At 38.0% G+C, this 15988-nt stretch overlaps 1 protein-coding gene across 5 annotated transcripts in view; it reads left to right on the top strand.

The window, feature by feature from the left end:
* The window catches only part of ASXL3 (ASXL transcriptional regulator 3), a 154518-nt gene that overhangs the window by 86482 nt on the left and 52048 nt on the right, over positions 1–15988 (top strand). For 4 of the 5 annotated variants that reach the window (XM_077810312.1, XM_077810309.1, XM_077810308.1 and 1 more), the window contains 3 exons: positions 4775–4892; positions 5825–5944; positions 10747–10910. In XM_077810312.1, coding sequence (XP_077666438.1) covers positions 4775–4892; positions 5825–5944; positions 10747–10910 — 402 coding nt within the window. Of the gene's footprint in view, positions 1–4774; positions 4893–5824; positions 5945–7940; positions 7961–10496; positions 10552–10746; positions 10911–15988 lie in introns of those variants that run through there. The other variant, XM_077810311.1, reaches the window with a different exon arrangement.

The raw sequence follows: 15988 nt of genomic DNA, 5'->3' as shown, positions 1-15988 counted from the left end.
AGAAGATTTTTCAGTTGATCACTGTTAACCACTTAATACTACACAAACCATTTTTTGTTTTGAAACAAACTCTCTTCTTTTGAAAGTAAAATCATTAGTGAGTTAACTGATGCACATGCCATCTTTGTCCCGATTCTTATGCAAGTCAGAATGGTTATTTAACACAAACATGAGCCCTTTTGTCTTTCCAATTTCTTTGTGCTGTTGAAAAGCAACAAAAAATAGTTTTACTTTTGTACTACAATGATCTATGGAAATTGTAGTTGTGGATGTATGATCAAGCTTCTTGTAGAAGAAGTAACGCTGGTTTAACACACACATGCTGCTGTATGTTTTATTACATTTTACCTCCATGCCATCACTCATGTACATAATGTTCAGTTAATTTGTATTATAGTAGCATATAGAAGCCTGACCAAGAATGGCACCCCATTGTGCTAGTCACTATACAAATACATTTCAGAAGAAAGCTCTGCCCCAAAGAGCTTGCAGTTTAAATGGATATGACAAAAGGTGGGAATCCAAACAGATACAGAAGTGTAATGCTCAGGGTCATACAGCAGATGAGTGGCAGAGATGAGACTAGAACTCAAGTCTTCTGAGTTCAAGTCCAGTACTCTATCCACTGGACTGCCCTGCCTCTCAAAATTATTTACCATTACTCTTACATACGTTATTAATCCTGGTCCACTGGTCTAGCATGTAATAAGTAAATTCCTTCCATGTATTTGGATCTTACTCTTATATTCTGTAGCAGTTTTCATGAGACTGTTTTAAGATAATACTATTGTACAAAGTGCTTAGTGTTGCACTTATGTATTTATGATTCAACATTTTTAGTGTGTGTTAAAAAGCTTAAGCATGTAGCAGCCTCATAAGAATATTGGAAGTATGTTGTAATGCTCACTGCTGTGGTTTTTTTAGTATCTGTGGAAAAAAAGTTGTCAGTGAGATTTTAGTTTAATGGAGGAATAGCAGTTAGACTTCTTTAATTTGGCTAGCAGAAAAGGGTAAGCGAAGGGACAAAGATTTATGAATTTCACTACATATATGGTGATGTGAAATGAATTGGTGATACAGTATAAATCTATCTGTTTCATCTTTTCCAATTTAGAATCCATAGTCATGGTGTGGACTCATTTATTTTGCGTAATAGATTTTCTTCAGCATGGCATAGATCCTGTTTTTCATATGTCAGACCAGAAAAATTCCATAGCCTAACATTTCTGATCCATAATGTGTGAAATTTCAAAGGTTATGTTTCATGATAGAAGTTTCAGAATGTAGACTTGACATTTATAGCACAAAGTAGCAATCCAGGATGATGTTGCCTGATGCAACCAAGTGTTACATAGCTGTGTTGTTAATAACTGATTTTTTAACGTTCTCCGCATGTCATGCGTTTAATCTCAAATAGAAGTGTTTTTCGGTATTAATTCTTTATCTGTGTGCTGCACTATTCCTTTATGAATTGTAGAGATGAAAAAAAATTCACTCAGATTTCAGAGCAGTGTAAGGTACAAACACAAAACTTGACGATTTGATCTTCTGGGTTTGGAGAGGAATTTACACCATCTTTAGGGTGTGTGTGGTTTTTCTTCTCCCCAGTTACTGTTTGGCTTGATATCATTTTCTTTTATTCCTCCCCTAAGGGAGGCTTTTTTCAGTTGTTAACAGGGAGAACAGCCATTTTCCCACCTGGGTCAGAGTCTTTCCCACCTTAAAATCAGTTAAATATAATTGGCCTGTATTTTAGGAAATACCACGAAACCTCCAGTGCATTGCTGCTCTCTAGTGGGGGCAAAAAAAAAAGCAAGCTTTCCTTCGTGACTACTTAATGGAAATCAGTTGGGAATTAGAATTCTACAGTTAGTAAAGTAGGCTGTTAATCAAGTAATTTGTGTTCTCTTTTGGACTCTGCCTTTTACAGCCTTTTATCCTAATTAATCTTAGGATGCAAGATTCTTCTCAGTAGTCTTATATCCTAAAATTGATACCCCTCAGGTTAGGTGTATGCAGGTAGAGTCTCCACCTTGCAAGAGTATGCACACGCTTCTTTAGTCCAAACTTATTCTTTCTGGAATTGGGTTTTATTGGTTACTAGAATAACAATAAAAACATAAACCTCTGACTGAGATGTCTTCCTAATCTTGTCTCTTCCTACGTTTTTCTTGCAAAAACCTCTCAGTGCTAGACCTCAGCTCCCACTGCCCAAAGGGCCTTAAATCTAGGGTGGAAGTGACAAGCTCCGTCTGTTATGATGAGTCAGCAGGGATTAGCATCCCCCAGCAAACAGGGTGGGCTGACAAAAAACCCAGACATTGCTTTACAATAGATATCAATTTTAAATTATTCAGTTTTTTTCCATATTTTTCCTTTGGGAGGTTGGAGGGAGGACAGGCATGGATTGAGTTAGTAGTTTTACATTTTTTCCTCGCTGGAAACCATATTCTTCATTGGTACTTTTATAACTAACTAAAGTAAAAGTACAATGCACATGTAGCTTTATAGCTTTCATTATCCTAGGGCCCAATCCTGCACGTATCCACGTGTACGGACCCTTATTTCAATTCCTCCACCAGGACTCCAGGTGGGGCTCCAGACACAAGGAAAGATCCATGCATGGCAATAAGTTTCCAGGATCATTCCCATAGTTAGCTGCTTGATTGTTAAATAGAAGACCATGGGTCTCAAAACAAATAAATTATGAAAATTTAAATTAAAAATAAATCTGAGTGACGAAGAGAAGCGTAACTTTGTATTCGATGCCCAGATACATTGGTTATGGGTTCATTAGAAAATGGCTACGTTAGATTGAAATAGACTAAAACTTCTTGTGGATGGAGAATACCCCATCTCTTACTTTCGCTCATCAAACTGATTCATCAGAAAGCAAATATGCCTCTGTTGCATTTTCTGTGTAATATATACAAAATACTGGTTTCCATCAGGTGCTGATGACAAGGTTGAAGTCCATGGTGGAGGGGAGTGAGAGTGCTCCCGAATGGATATGCTCAGTCTTGGTAGGGGGTGGACTCTGGTCACGGGCACCGGCTCAATTTCACTTTAGGGGTCTCCCCGTAGGAGATTGCAGGTTTATAATCTCCTCTCCCTGCAGTTCAACACGTATTTGAAGCTGCTAAGGGAGTTAATAAAGAGAGATGAGTTGTGGTTACGTATGTATGCTGACTGATATCACACAACTTTGCTTCCTTTTCAATTAATCCTTTATTGACTTTTTTTTTTTAAATTTACTATCTAAATGACATTGTTATTTGGGTAAGTGACATCTGGGTTTAATTTTAGCCAGGCAATACTATGGATTGAGGGAAATGTTTCAAGACAATTTTTGGCACTGTGTACATTCTAGTATGGCTGGTGAGATGAGGTGTGAAATTTGGGGTTGGTCTTGACTGTTCTGGTTTCTGCTTGCGCTGACCTTTGGGATAACCTCATGTGGATCTGAGCAGCTTCTCTCTTTCGTTTGATTTCCAGATGTTTTATTTTGGTTTGTATTACATGGTGCTTAGATGCCTTTGGATAAGCACCCTATTAATACATTAATGAAATAGTTTAACTATATTTTTATGTGGCTGAACGTATTTTATAGTGTATTATTTAAATGCAATAGATAATTGTTTAGGATTTTGGAATTGTTTTACCTATGTGAAATATTTTATGAATGTACTGCAGATGAATTACAGAATTAATTTCGTAAATCCAGGCACTGATGTTTAGTATGAATAATCCCTTTAGTCCTTCCAAACATGCCCTCTATTTGAGTACCATCTAAAAAACCAAAACACAAATCAGAGAGGAAAAGAATAGTGCAATATTTAGGTTGCAGAAGATTAGAGAAGATCAGTATTGAAGTCCAGTCCATTCTGACTTGTTCCAAACTTTCAATTCTTGTAAATATCTTAACTGGCAAAAGTTCGTATTCATATATTTTTAAGACCTTTGATTCTCATGTCTTTTTCTGTATAAAATAATCTGGCAGATATTCACTGTTTCTAAACTTTTTATATTTTTGTATTACATTATTAACCCCTGTGGTTGATCCATTTATGAAACACAAAGCACTCCCATTTGTAGAGATTTATTCTTGTCTCATTTTCCCCTGGATTTGCCAGAACACCATCATGTTCGTGTTCTGAAGGTTAATGCCCAAAGTCAAGCAGACAGAAGCCAAGTGCTGCAAGGTTTCCAAGATTAGGACTGATTCCCTTCACAGAAATAAATGATTCCTGCCATGTTCAGTGATTTTGTGCAGCACTACTCACGGCTGAGTGAGTGCATCAATACTGTAGTCCTTACATGCTGTACATACTGATGACACTCTGTGTTAACTTGATTGACTGAGCAGTATACTGGAGAGGATGCACCTGCAAGAGATGTGCAGACACACACATTTTTATTCTGGTTTCAAAACATTTATTTTACATTTATTTTCCTTGGATGTCTTAGTTTCAAATTCCATGGGTTATCATGTTGTGCTGCTAAGGTAGAGCAAACAGTTATATGCTTCTTTGTTGTCAAAACTGTATTGGAAAATGATCTAAGGTGCATCTTCTTTATCTTAAAAACCAAAAGCCTCATTTTATGCTTTTAAAAGAAAATGACATAAAGGGGGCTAGTGTGAAGTCTGAAAAATCAGTAACTATGTAAAGTACAATTATCTTAGGAGGTTCAATTTAATGGTAGGCAAATGTCTCATGTAATCCACTTAAAAGCAGTATTTTTGTTGCATTTTTATGTTTTGTTATTTTTATAGGCTTTAAGACAACAGCAGAAAAGAAGAAATGGAGTCTCAATGATGGTTAACAAGACTGTTCCTCGTGTTGTTTTGACACCATTAAAGGTGTCTGATGAGCAGTCGGATTCACCTTCAGGTAAATAGCTAAAGGACTGTGTGAAATATTAGTTCTAGTCACAAAGCCTTCCTCTGAATGAATCTGTAGCATACAAAATTTAGAATTGCTGCAAATAATGATATTTCCACATAGTAGTTTTGTATAACTTCTTTATTTCCTTACCAAATCTAGTGAGTCAAAGATGGAGGGTTTTTTCTTTGTTTTATTATTAAAAAACTGAAAGTATATAATAAACTGACAATTGATAGCAGAATCAGCTTTAAGGGAATGCAAAGTAACATTTCTGTTTGTCTGTGGAACTCTAATGGAAGACCACATGCTAGCATTCAACGCCATCAAAAAACAACTCCTCTGTGAGTATGAATTTGTGTCTCAGTTCTCCATTGCAATACCAAAGATCCTTGCATTAGGTTTTTTGTTCTGGCAACATTCTTATCACCACGGTGCAACCCTGGCCTTTAGTTCTGGTTGTTAGCCGCTTCATTTTAAAAGGATCCTACAGAGATGTACATCCACATTTATAACAGATCGATGATTGTATTTTCCAGGTACGCCTCTTTTGTAAAAGTTACTTTGCAAAGAAATGATTTTTTTTCTCCCTTGATTGCTTTATTACTCCATAATATGGAGCTTAATTATTTTTAAAGATATTTCTTGAGTATCATAGCAGAGCACTATTTATATTGGATTAGTGAACATCTTGATTGACTGCAGTGTTCAGCAAACTTTAGTTTTCACAACTTACTTGATTTACTGAACTTTTCCTTCCATTTCCTCCAGTGCTCAGGAATCAAATTGTGGCCAAAAAGGTATATTACCTTTCAGCAAGTATCAGATAAATTAGATGTTGCTCTTGATTTAAAAAAAAAAAAAAGAAAACCCTTATTTTTGTTTTTGTTTTGAAGGAGGAATAAAGTGCATCCCTGTAATGTGTTTCTGGTTTTTTTAAGGATCTGAATCAAAAAATGGTGAAGCAGACAGTTCTGATAAAGAAATGAAACATGGGCAAAAATCTCCAACTGGAAAACAAACAAGTCAGCACTTAAAGAGATTAAAAAAGTCTGGTTTAGGTGAGTAGGACTTGGAATGTCTAAAGTATTTTATTTGTTACTATAATACTGAAGTTTTTATAAATCGTGTAATCTCCCTTTAGAGAGTTCCTTTTGTCACTGTAATATGCTGATGCTGTTATCAATGCAAAAGCAGGCTCTTCCCCAGTAGCATACCTCCTTTGATGGCTACCTCATCCCTGTGAATTCCGCAGGGTTGCCTTCATATAGGAATCTTTTTCCTAGCATGCCTTTCTGCAACTGGCCTTTTAAATTTGACAGAGCCAAGTAGTTGCATTTTGGCCTCCAAAGAGGCCATTTTGTAACTAGCTACTGCTTTTTGCATTACCCTCTTTACTAGCTGGAAAGTATTCTTATCTCCTGTTATGTTTTCTCCCAATCTTCTCTTTCTTATTCCCGAAGAGAATGGCACATTCTTTCTTCTTGTCAGGAGAAAACCTGTTAGTTCAATAACATTTTCATATTTCATCCCATAATGAGACACGGTACCCTCATTTTTATGTTGATTTTAGGACTCATGCATTATTTTGAAGCTAAATGACTGTAGTGCTAAATACCAAATATTTTCATATTGTTCAATTTAGAGGAGGATGATCTGTAATTAATGTAAAATCTTGTCCTAAGAGGAGATAAAGTAACCTTTCAAAAGCCAGACATTCCTATTCTGTTGTGGAGTGTTTCTGTCTCTGAAGAACAGTTTTCTGTTCACATACAGAATAGGGTGTTCCATTTCTTCAAATTCTTGGCTCAGCTCTGCTCCTATCCCCAGTTTAGAAGCAACTGTTTGCAAAATAAATGGTTTTTCAAAGACTGGGCTACGTAAAATGGGGTAATAACATAACTGTTTCTTTATCTCCACAAAGGATTGTTCACATTCAGCAGTCTGTTGAGTCCTTTTGATATGTATTTGGTGAGATCTGTTAGTGGAGCAGCCATCTCAGAAGTTAGGAATAAACTTTCTGTAGTAGCTGGCTAACCTTTTAAAGGATTTAAGTTTTCCTTTGGTGCTAAGAACCTTGGTCTCCTTCAGTGTCCTTACTTTGTCTTGTTTTAGTTTTATGAATCCATTTTCTGAAAAAAGACAAAAAAAACCCCACAGGATATTTTATTTCTTTGTTTGCTAAACACATGTCTTCATATTGATTACTATAAGTAATTCTTAGGCTATGTCTACACTACCGTGGTAAGTCGACCTACGCCATGCAACTCCAGCTACTTTAATAACGTAGCTGGAGTTGACGTACTTTAGGTCGAGTCACCGTGGGGTCCACACCGCGGGGAGTCAATGGGAGAAACTCTCCCGTTGACTTACCTTACTCTTCTCAATGGGGGTAGAGTACAGGGGTCAACTGGAGAGTGATCTGCTGTCAATTTGGCAGGTCTTCACTAGACCCGCTAAATTGACCGCCGGTGCATTGATCTCAGAGCGTCGATCCCAGCTGTAGAGTAGATGTAGCCTTAGACTGTTGCTCTTAGGTGTACCAGATAGTTCACCCAAGTCTTGCTAAATAACAGCCCATCATCGAGTTATGTGACTCAGTTTCATACATTGTCTTTCAGCAGACTATCCATCAATCTTTAATTAAAAAGTGGCTGGTGGGCCATATAGACCAAATGGTATTGTTGTTAAATAAAAAAAAATCCCTATGGTGTAGGAACTTCTGTTTTACAATGGGATGCTGGGTTTAGAGGGATCTTTCAGTAATTTTTGTCTAGATGTAGGGTTGAGAGAGATTTTCCATGTCCATTTTCTCCAGTGTTTTGTCAACTCCTGGCATTGGATAGTTATCAAATGTAGAGATAGCATTAATTTTTCTGAAATCTATACAGAACCTAATTCCCCTATCTTTTGGGGGCACAGTAACCACTGGGGAATGCCATGGGCTTCTGGAGGTTTCAGGAACCTTTAATTTGAGCATGTTTTCTTTTTCTTCCTCTGCCAAAGGTTTCATCCATTCAGATATACGCTTGAATCTTTGTCTTATGGGTTTATGGCCCTCGATATCTATTGTGTGAGTAAGTATCAGTGTGTTCTGGGGTACTAGTAAAATAATTGCTATATACCTTTAAGAGTAGGTCCAAATCCCAATGCTGTGCCTGGTTCAATTCCAGACATTGCTTAACTATCTGAATTCCCAGAGACTCTCCCGATCTCCCGTATTTCTTCTATTGTACTCTCTGATTTACTTGTGGTATGCCCTGCAAGAAAACCCTTCTGACCACTTTGGGGTTCATTCCACCCTTTTGAATAAATTCACAGAATATATTTTTGCCCTTGTTTACCAGCTGTGGAAATTGCATAATATACAGGACTTACCAGTCTCATGACTACATGGTCCTTGCCATTTTACTACTAATTTAGTCTCACTGCTGTGGAGCAGAAGCAAAACTTTTTCACCTGGTTTATATTTAATTCCCTTGCCCCTGTTATCATACCATGTCTTCTGATTTATTGGGACTTGTGTTAGTTTCTCCTTTGCCAGCTCAATAAACTGAGTGAGTTTCTCTCATCTTTGGGGTGTATTCTATAATTGCAGGGCTCTATTTTTTATCTGACCTCAGTTTCCAGTTCTCTGATAGCTATGGGTCCCCTAGGTTGATGGTCATAAAATAATTCAAAAGGTGGCTGCCCGAGGTACCTCTCTATAAGCAAAGAAGAGACGTATTGTCTCATCTCAATGTTTGGCATCCTCCTGAACACATTTTTAAGCATGTTTTTTTTTCACAGTTTCATTAGAATAGTCTACCGGCACTTTATTCTGGGGATGATATGTTGTGTTGTTAAAGCAATTACTCCTACTAATTCATATGGTCTCTGCAGTAATACTGAATTGAAGTTGATCGCAGGGTGAAGGAGCCAACACAACATGTGTATACCCCAGATCTGTGAAGACGAAACTGGATTTTTTGAAAGCTTCTTGGGCTATTTGCAATTTCAAGACATCACACCCTCTGTCCACCTCAGAAACTTTCATTCTAGAGGAGATACTACGGTAGCAACTCCTCAGTATAAAACTCATTTTTAGTTTTAGGAGCACCTTTTCCCTTTCCATGAGCTTTTTCCATCAAAGGGGAAGATATTAGTGGGGGAGAACAATTTTTCTCCAATTTGCACCTAAAACGTGAGGACAGATGCATCCTACGTTGTTAAAAGAAAGGACTGTAAACATGCGTTTAAATCATATACATCATACTTACTCGTATTACACTTGGAAATTATGTTTTTTCTGCATGTATAGTTAGTGGGTGGAACAGATGGTGAAGGCAATTTAATGTAATGCACTCATTAAAATGAGCACTTCTTCCACATGATTGTCCTTCATAACAGGGGATTCAATGGTTTTAATGGAGTTTTTGCTCTATTGAAATGCAGGATGTTCGAAGCATATGTTTTATAAGGTTACACGATGCTGAAGACAAACTAACCCTTATCTCATTCAGTCAGTGTTGCTTGTTGAAAAATAACAAGAAATTGCAGGAAATTTATGGGAGGCTGTGAATTTCTCTATTCATTCAAAGCGGAAAACTATAGAATTTGCAAATTGGCTGCAAACTTTTCGTTGGACACTATCATAGCTTTTCAGCAGAGACCAAACAATAAGGGTCTTAAGAAATCCAGAAAAATCATATTGTAGTACTTGTATTCATGTTACTCTTCATACTGAGTAACATTCAACAAGTCTTTTAAGGTCTCTTTGCCCAAGTTTCCCGATCTGTAAAATAGGGATAATCTACCCTCCTTTACAAATCACTTGGAGATCCTCAAATGAAAGGCCCTGTATAAGTGCTGAGTATTCTCAATATTAACAATAATGACAAAAAAATTTCAGGGGACTCCCTCAGAACTTGGGCATGACTCACCTTGTTGCTTGGGTGTGACCTTGCTGAAGCATCGCTTTGCAGGACTTTTGAAATATTAAAGCAAACAAGAATCTCAGGTGGTTTGCCTCAGCAGTTTCTGTCTTGAGCACTTCTACTGAACCTTCTGGGTATAAATCTATTCTTTTTTAATCTCACCTAGAACTTGCATGTTCTTTTGGACTTGCTGGGACTGGTCAGCTAATTAATTTAATGAGTCTTCTTGTCCCGTTTGACAGATTCTTAGTGGGTTAGTCTGCAGTTGCAGTATGCTATTTACATCTTTTAGATTTTATGAAAATTCAGAAAAATATGAATTTATTTGCACAAAATTAATATATCACTAATAAATTAGACAGTCTCTCCTCTGTGATCACATGTCTCAAGTTGTGATAATGCACAAAGGGTTTTTGAAGAGAGAATAAAAATACAGAAGAGTGGTAATATATAGAAAAAGCAAATGAATATGATAGGTGTACAACAATGTGCTGCACGTACAGGAGCACAAATAAAAACTTCACTCTGTGTAATAAAGTTTCACCCACTTGAGCCTGTTCAGGCAGCCACATATGTTCTAACAGACATTCAGTCTTGTGTGAACTAATTTTGCTTAGCAGTAGATGCTTAAAAATATGTTGGTGAAATGACAGGAAAATTTACTTGTTCAGCTAAATCAAGATTTCCTGACTTCTAGTTCAAGAAGGAGAATATTGGTCATGGTGTAGACTGGAACATGGATGCTGTGAAAGGTGAGGAAGTGAACATTGGGATGTATAAAAGGAAGCTCCTAGAATCCAGGAGAAAGCTGTGTTCCCCATCACAAAGCTCTGTCTTATTGGACTGCACTATACTATATAAAATATAAATAACTTTTGAGAAAAATTATTGTTCCGGTTCCCTCTGTTATCTGTGGTAAAGGTAAATGTGTTGTTTATTTACTCCAGGACATTTGAAATGGACCAAAGCTGAGGATATTGACATAGAAACACCAGGATCTATTCTAGTGAACACTAACCTGAGGGCTTTAATAAACAAACACACCTTTGCTTCCTTACCTCAGCATTTTCAACAATACCTTCTGCTTTTGCTTCCAGAAGTAGACAGGCAGGTAAGTAGAAACATAAAACATTTGCTTCCTTACTAATAAAACTTTTTGTGTTTTGAATATTTACGAAGTCTGACTTGATTCCACTCAAAATCATTATAGAATGAAACTTGTAAAATAATTGTTTTTCTTAGCTATTCTGCATCAGAGAGTTTTAATTAACATTCACTTGTGTCCAGATCATATCCTGCCTCCCTGCTGCCTCCACTTCTCTGACCTCCCTGAAACCCAAACCACTCGATTACAACCTGTCCAAAATGCAGCCGGTCAGATTACCTTCCTAACCCGTTGAATACCTTTACTTGCTCCCCTTTGCCTTCTTAGCAAGCTTAAACTTCTTGTCTTTCTAGGACCTACACAATTTCACCCCACATCTCATTTTTTGCTATGTTCTCCTCAGCCTCTGCCAACATTATCAGCCTCAATGCTTAATTTGTTTCCTTCTCTCACTCCTATCTCCATGCCTTCTTCCACACTTCAGCCCATTTTGGAACAAATTCTCAGTTCCAGTGCACCAGGCCTCCATCCTCTCACCTCATTCATATCCCTATTAAAAAGACTCACTTCTTGCATGAGCCCCACCAGTGCTCACTTGGTCCAGTCAAACACCCGCTCCACTAGAGATAATGGGAATGGGCATGGGAGGAGAAGATAAATCTTTCAAGTTATTAGTTCAGGTTTCCCAACGTGTGTTGTCCTCTCTGTATCTGTCCTTTAGACTGTAAGCTCTTTGGGGCAGAGGAGCCTCTCTGTGTCTTCTCCAGCATATTGTTAGGAGTTAGAACAATAGTAATTTAGGCTCCAGTTTAGCTAGGTACTTAAACACTTGCCTAATTTAAGCGAATGTATAGTCTCATTGACTTCAATGGGACTAGGCATGTACTTAACTTTAGTTACATGCTTAAGTACTTTGCTAAATCAGGTCCTTATGTTGTATGCAAATAGTCAGTGAGTTACATTTCCTCTCTGTTCTCAGTCCACAAAGGATTTGAGTCTGTTACAGCCCCAGCTACAGAGCCTGGCTCTTAGGTCAAACTGTTGTGACTCATGGCTTTAGCTCTTGAGGTTCTTGGCTCGTTCTTCAGTTTTTGTGAAAATGGCAGATGCCACAAAAATGCAACAGAAAGATATAGAGAACAATATAAGCAATTGATTGACTCAACATCTTAACAAAGTATATACTATATTTTAAGAACTATTCAAACTATATGCTTTGTCAACAGAGAATATTTGAAGTCGAACATTAAAAGCGAGATCTGCATCAGAAGCTATGTAGAATTATTTATTCTCATTCTCCTCAGATGCACTTAAAATAACTATCAACAAAATTAAAAAGGACAGTTTTTCATCAGGCCGAAAAACAGCTAGATTTAAATTTGTGATGCAGTTAAAATTTTATTGATAATTTTCAGTTATCTAACAGCTTTCAGTTAGTGATTCAGAAGAGATAAGATTGTCTGTTAGATACGATCCTATTTCCTATCCAATTCAGTCGGAGCTAAACATTCACACTTCAATTTGTAAAACTACTGGCATTATTTACAATTCTCCTAACGTAAAGATTATAAAAAGATAGGGACCACAGTACTGGGTTACTGCCTTACCTTCATGTAAGATAATGTATTCAGTAAAAACTGCACTCATGTTCAGTACCATGGAAAATCGATTTTTTTTTTGAGTTTTGCATAGCTTTTGGCATGAAAAACAAGACTGTTTGCTAAATTAGATATAAATTTACTAAGATTTTTTTCAAAACCATTTCCTTCTCATTCTTCTTTCAATAAACTTTGATATAATACATACAAGTGCAACAGGCACAGTACCACAAAACTAAACCCAATTCCTCCATGGCCAAGAAAAGTCGTTACTAAAAGAATATGCCGCCAGCCTCATACTCTTGCAGCAGTATTTTTTCTTTCGTCTCATGTTTTCCCCATGCCTCTTTCTGTCTTTCATGTGTCTGAACAGAAACCCAGGTTCTCTTTTTTATGTGCTTTTGGAAAGCAAGTGTGGTGCACATGTTTGGGAATCGTGGGCAGATTTGGTGGCTGGAAGAATGATCATTTCAGGGTTTCTTCTCTCTTGGAGGATGGAAGTTCTGGAGGCCTGTCCCTGACCTTTACTTTACAGAGGTTGTAATATCAAATGTGGGTGTTCCCTGATGTGACGTCTGAAAAGGTGCCCCATAAGGCATCCTCCTGGCTGCAGCAGGAGTGGGCTGATCAATGTAACGACACTCTCACATCTGCGTGTTTGGGAGGAGTGTTGGGCATTGATACACCACCTACTGGCGGGAAGGAGTGAGACACAAGGCCTGTCAGGTTTCTAATTTCCTAATCTCTCCTGCTAAGGCAGGCTAGACTTCTCTTGGCAGGCTCTTTTCCACTCCCTGTAGCAGCAAGGCTTTTTTGAGCTGAGCTCTCTCTGTGTTTGTACAGGCCCCGCTCTTGTCTCAATCTTCTCCAACCCCAGAACCAGGAAGGGTATGTCTGTACTTCAAGCTGAATGTGTATAAGTATAGCTATCTCTATCATAGCTACTGTGGGTGCATCTCCTCAAATCACAGTTTACCCCTCCAGCTCGAAGTGTGCACATACTCAGTGAATACCAGGGAAGGTATTCCCTTATCCCACCCTCCGCCAGGGAGCAAGAGGGAAAGGGATTTTGAGAAGCCTAGACAGACATAGTCTGAGGGTGTTCATGTGTCATTGTTTCAGAGGGCCACCTGCTGCCAGGAGCAGAAAAGCTAGAGTGGCTGTTCTCTGTAGACCTGTCTCCAGGGGAAGTGGGAAAATGGAGCCCTGGCAGCCACTTGAGCAGTATCTCTTGCTGTCCTCATCCCTCATATACACTTAATTTCACCAGTCTCTCCTGGCAGCTTTGTTATTTGGGGGTAGGAATACTTTAGTGCCCAGTGACCATGTCAGCCAAGCAAATGCCTGCCCATTCCTTGCCCATCTCTGGGAACACCTGTACACTTACTTGCTAATGCTGGAGAAATCCAAACTCCACAGATTTTTTTCCACAACTTTTTTTCTGATAATTACTACATGCAATTACACTCAGAATTTTTTTTCCCCTCCTTATACTACTGTGCAATCAATAGTTGGCTGGTGTCCTCCCCAGAGATGACTGCATTTCAGCAGTGCTATATGGATATACTATATGAAGTGCTGTGATGAAAGATGCTATGTAAATGTAATATATCAATACTATTTGTCTTCATGTGTGGTGATCAATGAAATATAGTGTTGAGTAAGTGCAGACTCAATTACACTTTATTACTGCTCCAGATAGAACAACTGTATGATGAATGGTCAATTGTCATTACTGTCATAAACCCCATTTTTCTAAGTTATATAACTCCACCTTCTTAAATGGCATTGGGCTGAAACTTGTCATGCATTTGTTTATACAAATCCAAACATTTTTAGCAACCATTACTTAAGTGAGTTGCCTTTTTTAGTTAAGCAAAGAAAAAACCCCAAATTAACTCAAGGTTTAATTGTGTTTATACCAACCTCTTGTCCAAAAAAGGCTTAGGACCAAATCCTGCACTTCAGAATAAATGTTCTCAATATGGAGATGAGCTGGTGTGGAGGAGTCGCAACCATCCCACCCTTCCCATGTTGCTAAATGGGAGCAGGGACTTAGGGGCATGGGTCCCTACATGGAAAAGGTTGAACACCACAACGCTATTGTTGTGTGTACTCTTTCCTATTCTCACTGGAATTTTGCCTGAGTAAAGATTGTATGATTGTTCCCTACATTTTAAAATAATTTTCTCCTTAACATCCAGAATGTTTGTTAGAAAAATATCTATGTGTGAATGCCATCTGCTATTCACAACTTACATGTTTGAACAGTTCCAAGTTGCATGTTGATTAGATTTTATTTCAGCAGTAAAGATGCTCATACAGCATTCTTTGTGTTCAAAATATCATGAAAAGAATTTGGAACTAGAGCTGGGTGGAAAAAGGTATTTCCGTTGCCCAGAGGGTTTTGATATTTTGAAATTTGTTTTTTCTATGATTTGGCTGGCAGGGGGGACAAATATTTTGAGGTTTTCTGTGAAAGGGAGTGGAGCCCTGGCTCTGGGGCAATCTGCCTGGTGGGCTGCCCCAGAGCCTTGGTCCCAGAAAACATTTGTGTCCCTGACATATTGTCAGCCTCCTTGGCAAATTGCTTGGAAGTAGGGAACCTGGTAGCTCTGGGACCCCATAGTCTGCATGGTGGGGCTCCCAGGGCTTCTGGGCTGTTGAAAATTTTATAGTGAATTGGTTGACCACATTTTGGTTTGTTATGAAATATACTCAAGGGATCTAATAGCCAATGTTAGTCAGGTTATTAATATGGTACAGGAAAAAGGTATATGCTACCAGACTCCAAGGAGCTGTCCCCAGCAGCAATGTTGTATGCACCTCACACAGAAGGTGTGCTCCCCCCCCCACCCCCTCAGTTACACATTTGATGGTATTATTTATATGATTTTACAAATTACACATCTTTTAACACATCACTAAAATGCAACCCATGAGTTCCTTCCTTATCTTTGTTTTGGATACTAGCATTCCATATACTGGTCAGTGAAGGTAGAGCAAATGTATCTTGATTTTTGACAAGTTTCTGATCTGCTTATGCCAAATGCTTAGTTTAGCAGATGTAAGGAATTATGGGATACTTAGCATAAGTGAACAAGATTATTGTCTGAGCCAGTTTGAGCTGTATCACTGTTACAATATTTGTACTTACTGCTTAATGCATACCTGTGTGTGTGTGTGTGTGTGTGTGTGTGTGTGTGTGTGTGTATGTGTATAATAAAATATGTATTCTCTCTTTCTCTCTCTCTCATATATATGAGAGAGAATAATACATATTATTATGATACATATTTATATGCTTGCCAGCATATATTAGTCAACAGATCTTATCAGCTCCAGAGAATTTAAGGCAAAAATGTGCAATAGCAAATGGCCTAGCAAAAATTAAGTCTCCCCTTAGCAACACTCATTTTATATAAGTGAAATATAAATCTCTTGGTTTGAATTCAGGTCACCTTTACCGTTTGCAGCAAGAGGTAG

Source organism: Eretmochelys imbricata, chromosome 2, assembly GCF_965152235.1.
Source record: "Eretmochelys imbricata isolate rEreImb1 chromosome 2, rEreImb1.hap1, whole genome shotgun sequence".
In the NCBI taxonomy this organism is placed as follows: domain Eukaryota; kingdom Metazoa; phylum Chordata; order Testudines; family Cheloniidae; genus Eretmochelys; species Eretmochelys imbricata.
The sequence above is the reverse complement of the archived record's forward strand: the minus strand, read 5'-3'. Positions and strand labels throughout refer to the sequence as shown.